General features: G+C 37.3%; 1 protein-coding gene across 3 annotated transcripts in view; it reads right to left on the bottom strand.

Annotated features, from left to right (window-relative positions):
* Window positions 1-4,490: 4,490 nt before the first annotated feature.
* Window positions 4,491-12,588, bottom strand: part of Dcx (doublecortin) — a 93,878-nt gene continuing 85,780 nt past the window's right edge. The window contains exon 7 of one of the 3 annotated variants that reach the window (XM_008852944.1): window positions 4,491-6,232. In XM_008852944.1, the coding sequence (XP_008851166.1) occupies window positions 6,176-6,232 (57 nt within the window). In that variant the 3' untranslated portion in view covers window positions 4,491-6,175. The remainder of the gene's footprint in view (window positions 6,233-12,588) is intronic. The other 2 variants (XM_008852943.1, XM_008852945.2) reach the window with 2 other exon arrangements.

Below are 12,588 nucleotides of genomic sequence, written 5' to 3'. Positions count from 1 at the left end.
AATCTTATTGTTTATCTGAGCAACTTACACTGCTCCACACAATGGAAAACTAAAAAGTACACAAAATATTCTTTACAATGCTTACTTAGAAGGTAAAGACCTACACATACATAAGCTGTAAGGAAAATGCTTGAAAAGATCTGCTGAGACTCAAAGTAGAAAAGAAGAAAGTGAGAATCAGGTTGATTTCCACCAACCTACTTCTGACTGGACTCGGGTAAGAACAAGAATGGTTGAGTCTGAAAATAATTTCTTTGCAGTTCCAAGGCAAAAATCACAAGCTAAGGAATGGCATGTACCTAGTGCCTATGCAGGGAAAAAAGAAAAGATACCAAAAGAGAGATCTGCACAAGTCAAAGAATGAATGCTTGTGCTATGGAAGGAGAGCTTGATAACAGCATAAAATGAGAACAAATATAGGCAACTAGAGAAAAATAAAAAGAGTAGAATGGTAAAAAGCCACTTGTTTCCTTGGGTTATTGCCCAGAAATGAGAAATTCCAATGCTTTCAAGTCTTTGCCTCCGTTTACAAGGTTTTCTTTCCTGAATGACCTCTCCAACAACTCATATGGCCTTCCAATCAGAAGAAGGAAGGTGCCTTAATTCCCAATAGAAATTCTCTATTCCACAAGCACCAGGCATCCCAAATAAAAAATCACCTCTAATCCCAGAAAAAGTTAACACCAATAAACTAAGGGATTAAAAAGTTAGCTTGGCCAAAGTGTGAGGTCTACATCAGTCTTTAACATGAAGACATGCAAAGCAACACTAAGCGATTAGATGTAATGACTACATGTTGCCTTTGGAAATGGAAGCAAGCTCTGGGGATCAGAGTAGGGGAGATGGAAAGGGAGCCCCCTTTCCTGGAGGGACAGGAACTGGGTACATTCTTCAGTTAGGCAATCTGAGCGGCTTTCTATTCTACCATCAAAAGTACAAAGGGCTAGGAGAAATTGCTTACAACCCCAGCCCGTAATAGTTTGTCTACTAGATTCAGTGCTCTACAGGTGTAGAAATGCATTTTCTTAATCATACTTCTCTCTTGCTTGCTATGCAATAAGACCTTCAGCCTTTTACCTTCTAGAGAAATGAAGATCACTATCTAGAGGAAGAATAAAACTGGGAACTCATTTTAAAAATATGATTTGTATTGAGTCCACAATCACAGGGTTTAAGGGTTGACTAAGGCCAATCCACAGAATGATGACAGTCCTAGACTGGGTCTGGGTCACTCCTAGTCAACGATCCTGAAGTTGATGCCTCTCTAGCCAAAAGAGGGGCATAAAGAACTATTCTTGTTCTAGTCAGTCATGCCTTAAAGAGGAAAACCTGCATGATTCACTGGGCAGTGGATGATACTATACATAAGGTCTTTATAGATCAGTGAAAAATTATATCAGATTCTAAATTCTAGACTAGGAGAGAGACCCAGGAAGCCTAGCATTTGAAGGGCTCTATCACTACAAAAGAAGTCCCAGATCACTGCTGACATATTTATTATAAATGGCTAGGTTAGTACTCAGCCTTTACCCTCTCTAGGTTCCAAGCCTAAATCAAAGAACTCTAGGCCCTCCTGTGACCTCAGAAGAACTCCAAAACACTTCTGGCTTACTTAGGAAACCAGTTAGAGCTTAGAAGCTAGATCTTTTAAATTACTGAAGGAAAAATATGAATGAGGCTTGGTCATAGGTCCAAGGTGGGCCCATGTGCCTAAGAACAGGTTTCAATCACCTTTTAAAAAAGAAAATCAGAGAATTATCCAGTGATTTTTGTTTACTTAGAGAACTGGACTACCATGAAGAAAGCCATTGCAACCACATTGTCCTAGGGCTCATGCCTGCAGAAATCTCTTGCCACTGAACTGGACTAATTTCTTGCAACATTCCCATCACTATGCAAGAGCTCATTTATGGGTCATGGACATGCTAGTTCTCCAGTTCAGGGAGGTGTGGCATCTTTGTTTTGCAAAAGGAAGATCCATTTGGAATGATATGTGGGAGAAAATGGGGGCATCTCTACCTGGACTATTGAAGACACTGGGAATGGAGTCAAAATTTTATCCAAAGCAAGCATTGGGGTTCTTGTCTAAAACTTGGGCTAGATGATTCTAAGAAGGCTCTGGGGCACAGGTATGTACACGCCCATTTTAAGACTCCGTGCTTACTCCTAACTGGAGGAGAGAAAGAAAAAGGAGAGAGACTTATCGGGACTTTGGTAGCCCTCACAAGTGGTCTCTTAGAACTCAGAAAATATCTTTTAGCTCCCAGGAAGAGTCTTGGTACAGGGTAATAAACATGTAACGAAGTTATTGGCCTAATTTCTGCAGACTACTCAAAGAGATGGGTAGAATGTGTAAGTTCACTATGTGCTATTTTGGTGCAAATAAAAGAACCCAATATTTGACATCACCCAGAGTACAATTTATTCAAAAAGCCACTTGCTTATATCTGTAAATAGTCCCCATCAGAGAGGCATGGCCATGGGAACACTGAGAAAGAGGACAAACACAAGACTGGGCTATTTTCTCTAGCTGGTCTCACTCCCATATTTTAAAAGTGATCATTGTCAGTAGCGATGTAGCCAAACTAGTTTTTAAAATATTAAAAAGCCATCTCAGAAAGTCAGGATAAACAAAGCTATTGTTCTGCTCTTCATTTCTTACTCCCCCTGCTCTGGAAACAAGAAACCATTCCCTTAGCCAGGGAAGACCAACTAGTATGAGATGACATGAAGTAAGCTGTCAGGGAAAATTAGTCTTTTATTTTCCATTCCACTTTTACAGAGCAGGACCTTAGGGGAAAATTTTGAAGACTCCTCAAGGTGGGGCACTGATCCCTTAAATTGGATGGTCCATCATTCCTCTTGTCCTCAATCTCTCTTTCTCTCTCCTCTTTCCCTGCTTCCCTCTCTCTCAGGCCATCTGCAGCCCATGTGGATGGGAATAATGTGAATGTGTGGAGAAAGGGCCAGATTAGGTTGCTGATGTATTTCCTGCTGCGATCAGGACAGCAGCATATGGCTCCAGGATGCAACATGACCCTGGGAAAGAATTCTCAGGAGCCTCACAGAAGGCACTACTGACTAGTTGGAAAAGACCCTGGAATAAGAGCCAAGAGGTATTGGTTCTAATCCCAGCACTGCCCATGAGCAGGTATGTGACCTTGGGGAAATTTAGTGTCTGCTTCCTGGCCTCAAAATATGATGAATTTGGAACAGACGATGAGATCTTATGGTTCCTTCAACTAGAAAATTCTATGATTCCATCTAGGCTAATATAAAAGTCCATAAAGACACAGAGAAGTCATGCTAATGGCTATCCTTTCCAAAACAGTAAAGAGAAAAGGAGCTTTTCTATCAATTTAACTCTAGTTAGCACTACCTATGAAGTTGGCTGTTCAGCCCAGCCCCTGTATATACATTTCCCTTTTTTTGTCCCTATTTCTATTTGTGTAAGGAAGAAAACTCAGGAGGTAGGAACAAACAACACATGGATTGTGTGTGTGTGTGTGTGTGTGTGTGTGAGAGAGAGAGAGAGAGAGAGAGAGAGTGTAAGAGATAGGGAGACATTATGGGAAATGGTGGCAAATGTTTGCTGACCATGCAGAAGCAACACAATGGGACTAAAGTAGTAAAATAGGATTAGGTAAAACTGGGGATAAGTAACATGGGTGAAGAGCTCCATTCCACAAAAACACATTTACTTGAAAATGGGCCAATTTAAAATGAAATTATTGAGACTTGAGTTTTATACTATACCAAGTCTTGCCCTATGAAGTAGCAATAAAAAATGTTTCCTTAAAATTAATTCAAAAAAAGATAGAAAGGGCACTGTTATAGAAGAGTGTCTGGTCCAGGGATATTCTAAGGAAAACATGGCCATCTAGTATGTGCTAGTGGTCCATTTACACAAACAAGGAAAAACTCTAAGAGCTAGTATAAAGTCTCAGCGTGATACAATTTGGATGCTTTTTCTGCTCCTGCTCTTCCAGTAGATCATTAAACTGTTGGGAACCCCATTTTCTGATCTTAAATGAACGTATGGGACTACATGATATCTTTTAGAAGAACCACGTGGAGTCTTTTGGGGAAGATGGCCTGGAGTTTAAAAATAGACCTCCCAGCATACTTTCTATCCATCTGAAATATCAATTTTCCCTAATTAAATATTACATGTTCTGGGAGGCACTAAGAAAACCCTGAGCTTATAGAAAGAAATGGGGGCTGGGTAAAATAGCTTTCTCAATGGCTTCATATAACTCTACAAATAAAGGAGGGAGGCAAGAGGAGAACCTCATAATTTTGTATTCTTCATTGACCAGTTTAACCAGAAACTAGAACTACCATCGTCTCACTTCTTCTGAACCAAAACTGTTTCTTGTAACTCAGAACATCTGAAACTTCTCAAGGGGCCTCTAGCTACCCCTTCTATCCTGGCTTCCCCCCATGCATATCAGCAATGCCACCAAGTTGCCATCAATCCATGTTGGGTTGTTCTATACTATTTCCTGATTATGAAGCAGCCATAGATACACACACACACACACACACACACACACACACACACAACCAAAATCATCCTACTTCGAATAGAGGGACAGCTGCATGCCATTCAGTAGCCAAACAACAGCAATAGCCTGGCTTTGAATGCTGTACCTTTCAAAATATCTGAACCATAACAAAGAAATAAAGGAAATCTTCATATCTGCTAAAAGCAAACACAGAATTAGCATGCATGGCTTTCACCTAAATTTCGTTGTCTTTGCTATTATGGGATGTGATTACTGACAAAAAGGAGAGTTATAAACCTGTACCTCAAAGACTGAGAATTATTTCAAATGATCAGTCCTTAATAAAGAGAAATCCTTTCTAATGTTAAAGACAAGTGAAAGGTTTCTACGTCTTCAGTATGAAATATTAAGATTATAGATAAAAAAGAGTTACTTAAAATATGCCATAACATTTCATTCAAAATATAATTAGAATGTCTGGTCCACATTGAAATTATTACTGTAAGCGTAACTGTGAAAAACGTATCAAAAGACTGATTCTATTGAATTGGCCTGTGCTAGTCATTGTATTTTCTCCTGGAGGTTCAGTTTGGCAGTGATAGCATGATTTCTAAACTACATTATTCTGCTTTTTTTTGGTAAATTTTCTGCATGTGTTTTTTAGACAAAAGAAAAATCACCAGTTTATAAAAAAGGAGCCTGAAGAGTTTGCTCCTGAAATACAGGCATGAGTTTTTATAAAAAGGATATGGTTTCTTGCTATAAAAAGCGACCAAAAGCTGTCAGACCTGAAAACAAATTCTCACAGTGTTTTCAGTGTTGGTTGTTTACAAGGCATTCAGTAGAACAGAGATAGATGGATACAATAGAGTTCATGTAATAACTTGGTATGTTGGACAGCCTCCTGGAAGAATCACATATGTGACATCACTTACCCCAAACTCATCAATTATTTATTGATTCAAAACTGCCCCAGTATAGGGGTTGACTAGGAATTCACTGTGCTTTATAAATTCTACTGAAATGTCTGCAGTATTTCCCAATTCTGCCTCATCTCTTTCAGCTAGCCTTATACCATGGCTCTATGCATGTGGCATCACAATTATAAGTTGTTGGTGTTTCTCCCTCTTGACAGCCAGAATTAGTGCTAGACAACACACTGAGGACTTAATTATGAGCAAAGAGTGAGGCCAAGGAGCTGTCTTGACACTCTCCTGGGACCCCTTAACACTCCAAAGATTAGAGAAAAGCGGTACTTATGTTTATCACTTTTAGATCTGCCAATGACTGTTTTCCCCCCCACAAAATGTTAAGTGATAACGTTTGTAAACAGCCTTCCACAGAAGGAAGAGTCATGTACGAATGAATTGAGTGGGGAAAATAACAACAGCCCCTAAGCATTCAGTAGAATGGTCATGGACTAGCACATTTTGCATCCCTGGAAAGTCACCCCAAAGGATGGTGATCAATCTATCTTTCATAAGTGGTAATTGTGAATTAGTGGCCCAGAGGAGAAGTCACAGGAAAATAAACCCTATGTACTACAGAGTGTTTTGAAAAATAACAACAACAGCAACAACAAAAAATTTTAAGCACCATAACGTTGTTGGTCACTTGAGCGAAAGAACTCTACTGTAATGGTAGGGTTGGATTTTGATTCTTATCCTTTACATGGAATCGCCAAGTGAATCTGAATCATCCAAGGATAGTGGCAGGTATAAGTCCTGTAAGAAGAGAAGAGATAGTGTTAATAACTCTCCTTTTTTGACACTTTGAGCTTTGAAATTGTTTTAGTTTTTGAAATAGTATTTTATAATTTTTTTTTTGAGACAGGGTCTCCCTATAGTCCCAGCTGACCTGGAATTCACTATGTAGACCAGGCTGGCCTTGAACTCACAGAGATCCGCCTGCCTCTGCCTCCCGAATACTGGGATTAAAGGTGTGCACCACCATGCCCAGCTGTATTTTATATAATTTTTATTTTAAAATGATCATATAGTCACCAAGAGCTTAAAAATATATAAAGAGGTACCCCTGTAGTAATATATCTTTTATTCAATTTCTTCTCAAAGGTAACATCGTGCAGATTTATGTATTCATTCATTGTGTATGTGTGTCTGTGTGAGTGTGTGTCTGGAGTTCTATGTATTTTTTATTTGTTATTTTTATTTTATGTATATGTGTGTATTGCCTACATGTAGGTAATTGCACCTGTGTCATGCAATGGCCACAGAGGTCAGAAGAGGCTGTTGGATCCCCTGGGACTGGAATCACAGACAATTGGTAGCTGCCATGTGGGTGCTGGGATTCGAACCTGGGTCTTCTGCAAGAACAACCAGTGTTCTTAACTGCTGAGCCATCTCTCCAGCCCCTAGTTCTATGTAATTTTATCACACATACATTTGTGTAATCACTGGTACACTCAAGATACAAAACTGTATTCTCCCCACAGAGCACCTTTATGCTATTATTTTATAGATTCCACACCTTCTACACATTCCTATGTCTTGGCATTCTATATATGCTTCTCATATAAATAAGTTGGACGTTTCAAGAATGTTTTAAATATGGAATTATATGTTAACATTTGAGACTGATCTTTTAAATATATTTTATTTATTATTTTTATTTTATGTGTAAGAGTGTATTGCCTACATGTATGTAAGTGCATTCATGTCATGCAATGCCCAAGGAGGACAGAAGAGGCCGTCAGATCCCCTAGAACTGGAGTTACAGACAGTCATTAGCTACCATGTGGGTGCTGGGATTTGAACCCTTGTCTTCTGCAAGAACACTCAGTGTTCTTAACTGCTGAGCCATCTCTCCAGCTCCAAGACCAATCTTTTAAATTTAGCATAACTCCCCTGAGTTTAATCCAAATTGCTGAATCTATCAAAAGTTTCCTCCTTTCTATTGCTGCATAGTATTCCATGGTATGGATGTACCACAATTTGTTTAATCTTTCATCCATTGAATGACATATGGAATTACCAAATTTGTTGCTAGAACAAATAAACATGCTTTATATATTCATGTATAGGTTTTGTGTGAATGTAAGTTTTCATTTTTTTCTCGGATAAATGTATATGACTATAGATATGAGAGGATCAGTAGTTCAAGTACAGCCCGGTCTACATAGTGAGACCCTGTCCGAAAAAAGATGCAAACGTTGAAATAGATGCTCCATAAAATAGCTTCCAGTTATGAAACTATAATCGGAGATACTCAAAGAAATATTGAATGATTTAAAAGTACAGCAGAGGCAACCATAGGAAACATTTCATTCTCACAAACTGGCTATTCCCTTTCAATGTACAATTTTGTTTGGCAAAATTTTTCTGTGAAATAATAAATATTTTATTCTTTCCCTGATGGTCATGTATGATATGTTTAACATGCTCTTGTTTCTTTGGGGGTTTATTTCTTTTACAATCTTTTAAAGATGTGAAAAACATTTTTATGTCAGACGGTTAGCCATATGAAAAACCCAAGACACAGGCAAAACTTGGTACCCCTGTTCTGTAAACTACTAACGAAATTCTTTATAAAACCAGTAAGTAGGCAAGATGTTCAATGCTGGGGAAACAATAGAAGTTCAACAAATAGTTCTACAATTGAATTGAAGTCAAGCAACATACAATGGACCTGCAGCTCTGAAGGGACTTAGTTCACAAACACTTGGCAAAAGTGAAAATTGGATGAAATTAAAAATATCTTTGAACTCACAACTTAAGAAATGTAGAGTAGGACTCTGAAAATTTGTTTTTCCATAAACACATATAACACTGTCAAGATCAACCTTTACAGAACTCTGCAAAACAATACAAGACATATTTATTCAAGAAAAATGTCTAAATCTTGTAAGAATACAAAGATTTTGGTGGTCTGATTTGCTTTATTTTTTTCACATTCCTTCTGTCCTGTTCCGAGTATCCTTGAAAAACAACATTCTCCAGTATCTATGAAGACTATAACCTACCGCCACTGAATAATGCAGTTGGGTGTTTGGAGCTTCTTAAATGCCTCATTCCCCAAGAATTGTCAAACTGACCTGTGTGGTAGCACAGTTCTTTTTATTTGACTTTAAAAATTATAGCTGCCTGAAAGATGGTGGTGGGCAGTAAGAGTTGGGGCAAATAAAGCTTATCAAAATTCCATGAGGAAAAGCTGCAAACTTAGTCCATAAGGGGTTTTGAAACTCTCTAACATATATATTCTTGGGACTTTTTGCAATTCTTCTCCTTTAATTTTAAAATACAGTTATGCTTTTATTGTGCATATTTGAGGTTTAAAACACAGGTTGTGGAATACATATACATAATAAAATATTTATTATAGAGATGCAAATTAACATCTATGGATTCATATCATTCTTTTTTCTCATGAGCAGAGTAGCTAAAATCTACTTCCTAATACAATTTTTATTAAATTCAGTCCTTATTTCCTGCATTAGATTTGTAAATTTGTTCATCCAACGTATCTGCTACATTTTGTCCTTTGATTTACAGCTCCTCATTTCTTTCACCCCTCCAGTCCCTTTTAGAACCTCTGTTCTGTTCTCCATCTCTATGTAGTTGACCTTTTTCCTTAAACAAAATTCCACATATAAGTGAGATCATGCAACCTTTCTCTTTCGGTGTCTGGCTTATTTCAGAAGACAACTGTATGATCTGGTAATTATAAAAATGTGTTGATGGACTTATTGTGTATAAAGACATAATTTCTGTGTTTATGAGAGCCCAGAGGAGGGGGAAACAGAGCTACCCTGTAGCATATTTTTATACACAATTTAAATCAAGTTAGTATTACTCTAGATTGTATTAAAATATTAATTGCAATGAGCAGATAAACATCATAAACTCAAGATAAAATTATTTTAAAATATCAGTGATGAAATATATACTAGATCGTATGGATTTAACAAAAAAGAATTGAGTAATATCTCTCCAAAAGACATAAAACAAAAGAGAAAAATGTCAGGAGTAATTATTTTACCCATAATTGCTTTAAATATTAGTATATTAAGTACTCAAATAAAAGCCAGAGATTGCCAGAATAGGCATGACCCATCTTTATGCTATCTAAGAAAATTAATACACATGGAAAGGCAAATAGGTTGAAAGTAAAAGAAGAGGAAAAGAGGGTGGAGAGTGGAGGAAATGGGGAGGTATCGATTCAAGGACACAAAGTAGCAAACAAGTGAGCTGAACAAATGTACAGTTCTAATCTACAATGCAGTCTGTGGCTAAAAGCTAGGATGACAGTATGAATATCAGAAAACCCTGAATTTAGGGGAAATTTGTTACCAGAAAAAGTAAACATTTGATGATGATTAAAGGTCAATGCTTCCAGAAAATGTAATTATGAAAAAAATATGTGTGCTGCTTAACAACACTGCACCAAAATACAGGAAGCAAAAACTGATGAAATTGAGAGAAATAAAGACTCCAACTCTATTAATTGAAAAATTCAATACTTCACCTTAAAAATGGATAAAACAATTAGCAGAAGGCCAACCAGTAAGCAAAGGACTTGAACAACACTGTGAACAATATAGCCATAGAACACTCTAACCAATATCATGATGTACAATACATATTCTTTTCAACTGCCCTTGCAATATTCTCCAGTATATAAACCTGGAAAATGGCCTACTAGGTCATAAAAGACATATCTGTAAGTTTAAAAGGATTAAATCCATGAAGTGTATTTTTTTACTACAGTGGAATTAAATTAGAAGGAAATAATAGGAAGAATATCTATGGAAAATAGACAAAACTGCTAACCAGTGAGTAAAAAAATATCATAAGGGATATCAGTAAATACTCTGAGACAAAAGAAAATGAAATCACAACATACCCAAACTTATGGGATGCAGTTAAAGTAGTTCTCAGAGAGAAATTTATATGAAATATTCTGACTGTATTAAAGCCACAGAAACAGTAAATTAGTGGCTGTCAGAGTTTCAGTCGTAGGGGAAAGTGCTGACTGCTAATAACTGTGCGGCTTCTTTCAAGGCTACTGAGTATATTCTAAAATTAGATGGTCATAAATGTTTCTTGAGCAAGTTAGTGATTGCACTAAAACTCATGAAGTTGTGTACTTCAAAAGGTTCATTTGTAGCATGTGATTTATATTTCACTGTGATGTTAATTTGTTCAATGTACCTTTAAAAATCCTTCACTTTGCTGGGTGTGGTGGCACATGCCTTCAAGGCCAGCATTCTGGAGACAGTGGCAGGCAGATCTCTTTGAGATTAAGGACAGCCTGGTCTACATAGTGAGTTCCAGGTCAGCTGGGACTACAGAAAAACCCTGTCTCAAAAAACCAAACAAAACAAAAGAAAAAAGAAAAAAAATAAAAGAAACAAACCAAAAAAATTCCTTCACATTGAGGGTGAAATTCCATTCATGTGATCTCAGAAAACACAACCATATAAAGAAATATGCACGTGTAGATGTATAATAAAAAATAATATGCAGTACATAATGTGTGTATAAATGTAAGAGATGGTAGTATAAGACTTTTACTTTTTTATTCTGTCGTATGCAAGGATAAATTTCAGAAGTTAAATTTTCATGTACAGATAGTCCATTGTAATAGAAAAAGTTTAGAATTAAGGGTCATGAGACCTAGACTATATGCCTGCCCAGCCTTGCCATTTGAGTTTCCCGTTTAGGACATTTATTCCCTGTGTCTGATAACTGAAGTAGATATGAACTACAAGATATTTTTATTTTTTTTATTTTTTGAGAATTTCATACCTGAGTACTCTATTTACATCACTCCCTTCCCACCTTGCCCTCCCTCCAAATCCTGCCATATCCCCCTCACTCCCTCTCAACTTCAGGACGTCTTCCTTGAACATTGTTGTTACATACATATATGTATATATGTATGTGCAAGTGTGTGCATCTGCCTGTGTGTGTGTTGTGTGTGTGTCTGTCTGTCTGTGTGTCTGTTTGTGTGATATACTGAGACTACAAGGTCTTAAACATTCCTTCTAGTTCTCAAATTCTATAAAATACAAATCTAATAACTGCACTTTGTTTTCTTCAGTTGTATTAAAGGATAAGAAATGAAATGGATATTTTCAAATGAGTAAACTCCCTGGATGCATTTCAGGCAAGCATACAAGGACTTTTAATAATATGAAGGCCACTTTGAGACTCACTTTATTGAACCCCTGGAGTTCAATGCTCACCTCTACACTCAACTGTTTTAGTAACCTATAATTTAGTTTGGATGATTGAGGGAAATAATGGGATATAAGGATAGCGTTCCAGACTTTATCTCAGAACAAATGGGGAAAGGCCTAAGGGAGGAATGGTGAGGAGACTCCATTGGCAGCTGCTGTGACTTAGAAAGGGTTGAGATGCAGGCTCCGTAGAGAATCCATAGGACTAAATCTAGGTATGAGCTCCTTCTATACCGCTGTCAATTTTATATTTAAAGCATATTTTGTGTATGAGAAGAACAATGTTCAGAAAAAGTAATTACTTCATCATTTTGTTTCTGTTGATAGATATGTAGAAACACAGAACCACACATATTGCTTAACAATACAAATAATTTGCACCTGAATTTCATTTGCTTATTCCCTTGGAGCCTTACAGAACAAAATGTTTGTAACAAATACAGCTGTGCTGGCGGTACTATTGCATTGGAGAAAACAAAAAGTTGGTCTCTGGTCCAATGAGCTTATAGTCCAAAAGGGGCAGGAAGGAGGTTTGAGAAACCTGGCTTTCAGTTAGGGTTTGCTATTTTTCAAATGCACCCTCTACTTTCTTGGTGGTGTAGCTTTGTTCTTGCTGATGTTTTAAAGTTGGAATGTCTGTTCTCCACACCAGATTTTCCAAAGCTTATCCAACTTCTAAGACTCCATTTAATTGTCACTTCTATAAAAAGTTTTCTTCAGTTCCCACCACTCACTAGCCCCCACCAAATGCCCTTCCCTATTTTGTTCCCTTTCAGTCCTTTGTTAGCTCTTGCTTACACTATCCAAGGCCACTTATATTAGAGTTACTTTGGCCTGTGACCCTGCTTTTTCATCAAACTGTCCTTCTGACCACTTTCAGGA

The sequence above is a fragment of the Nannospalax galili genome, unplaced genomic scaffold (assembly GCF_000622305.1).
Source record: "Nannospalax galili isolate Female #2095 unplaced genomic scaffold, S.galili_v1.0 scaffold25, whole genome shotgun sequence".
NCBI classification, from domain to species: Eukaryota; Metazoa; Chordata; class Mammalia; order Rodentia; family Spalacidae; genus Nannospalax; species Nannospalax galili.
Note: the sequence above shows the minus strand (reverse complement) of the source record. Positions and strands in the feature narration are given on the sequence as shown.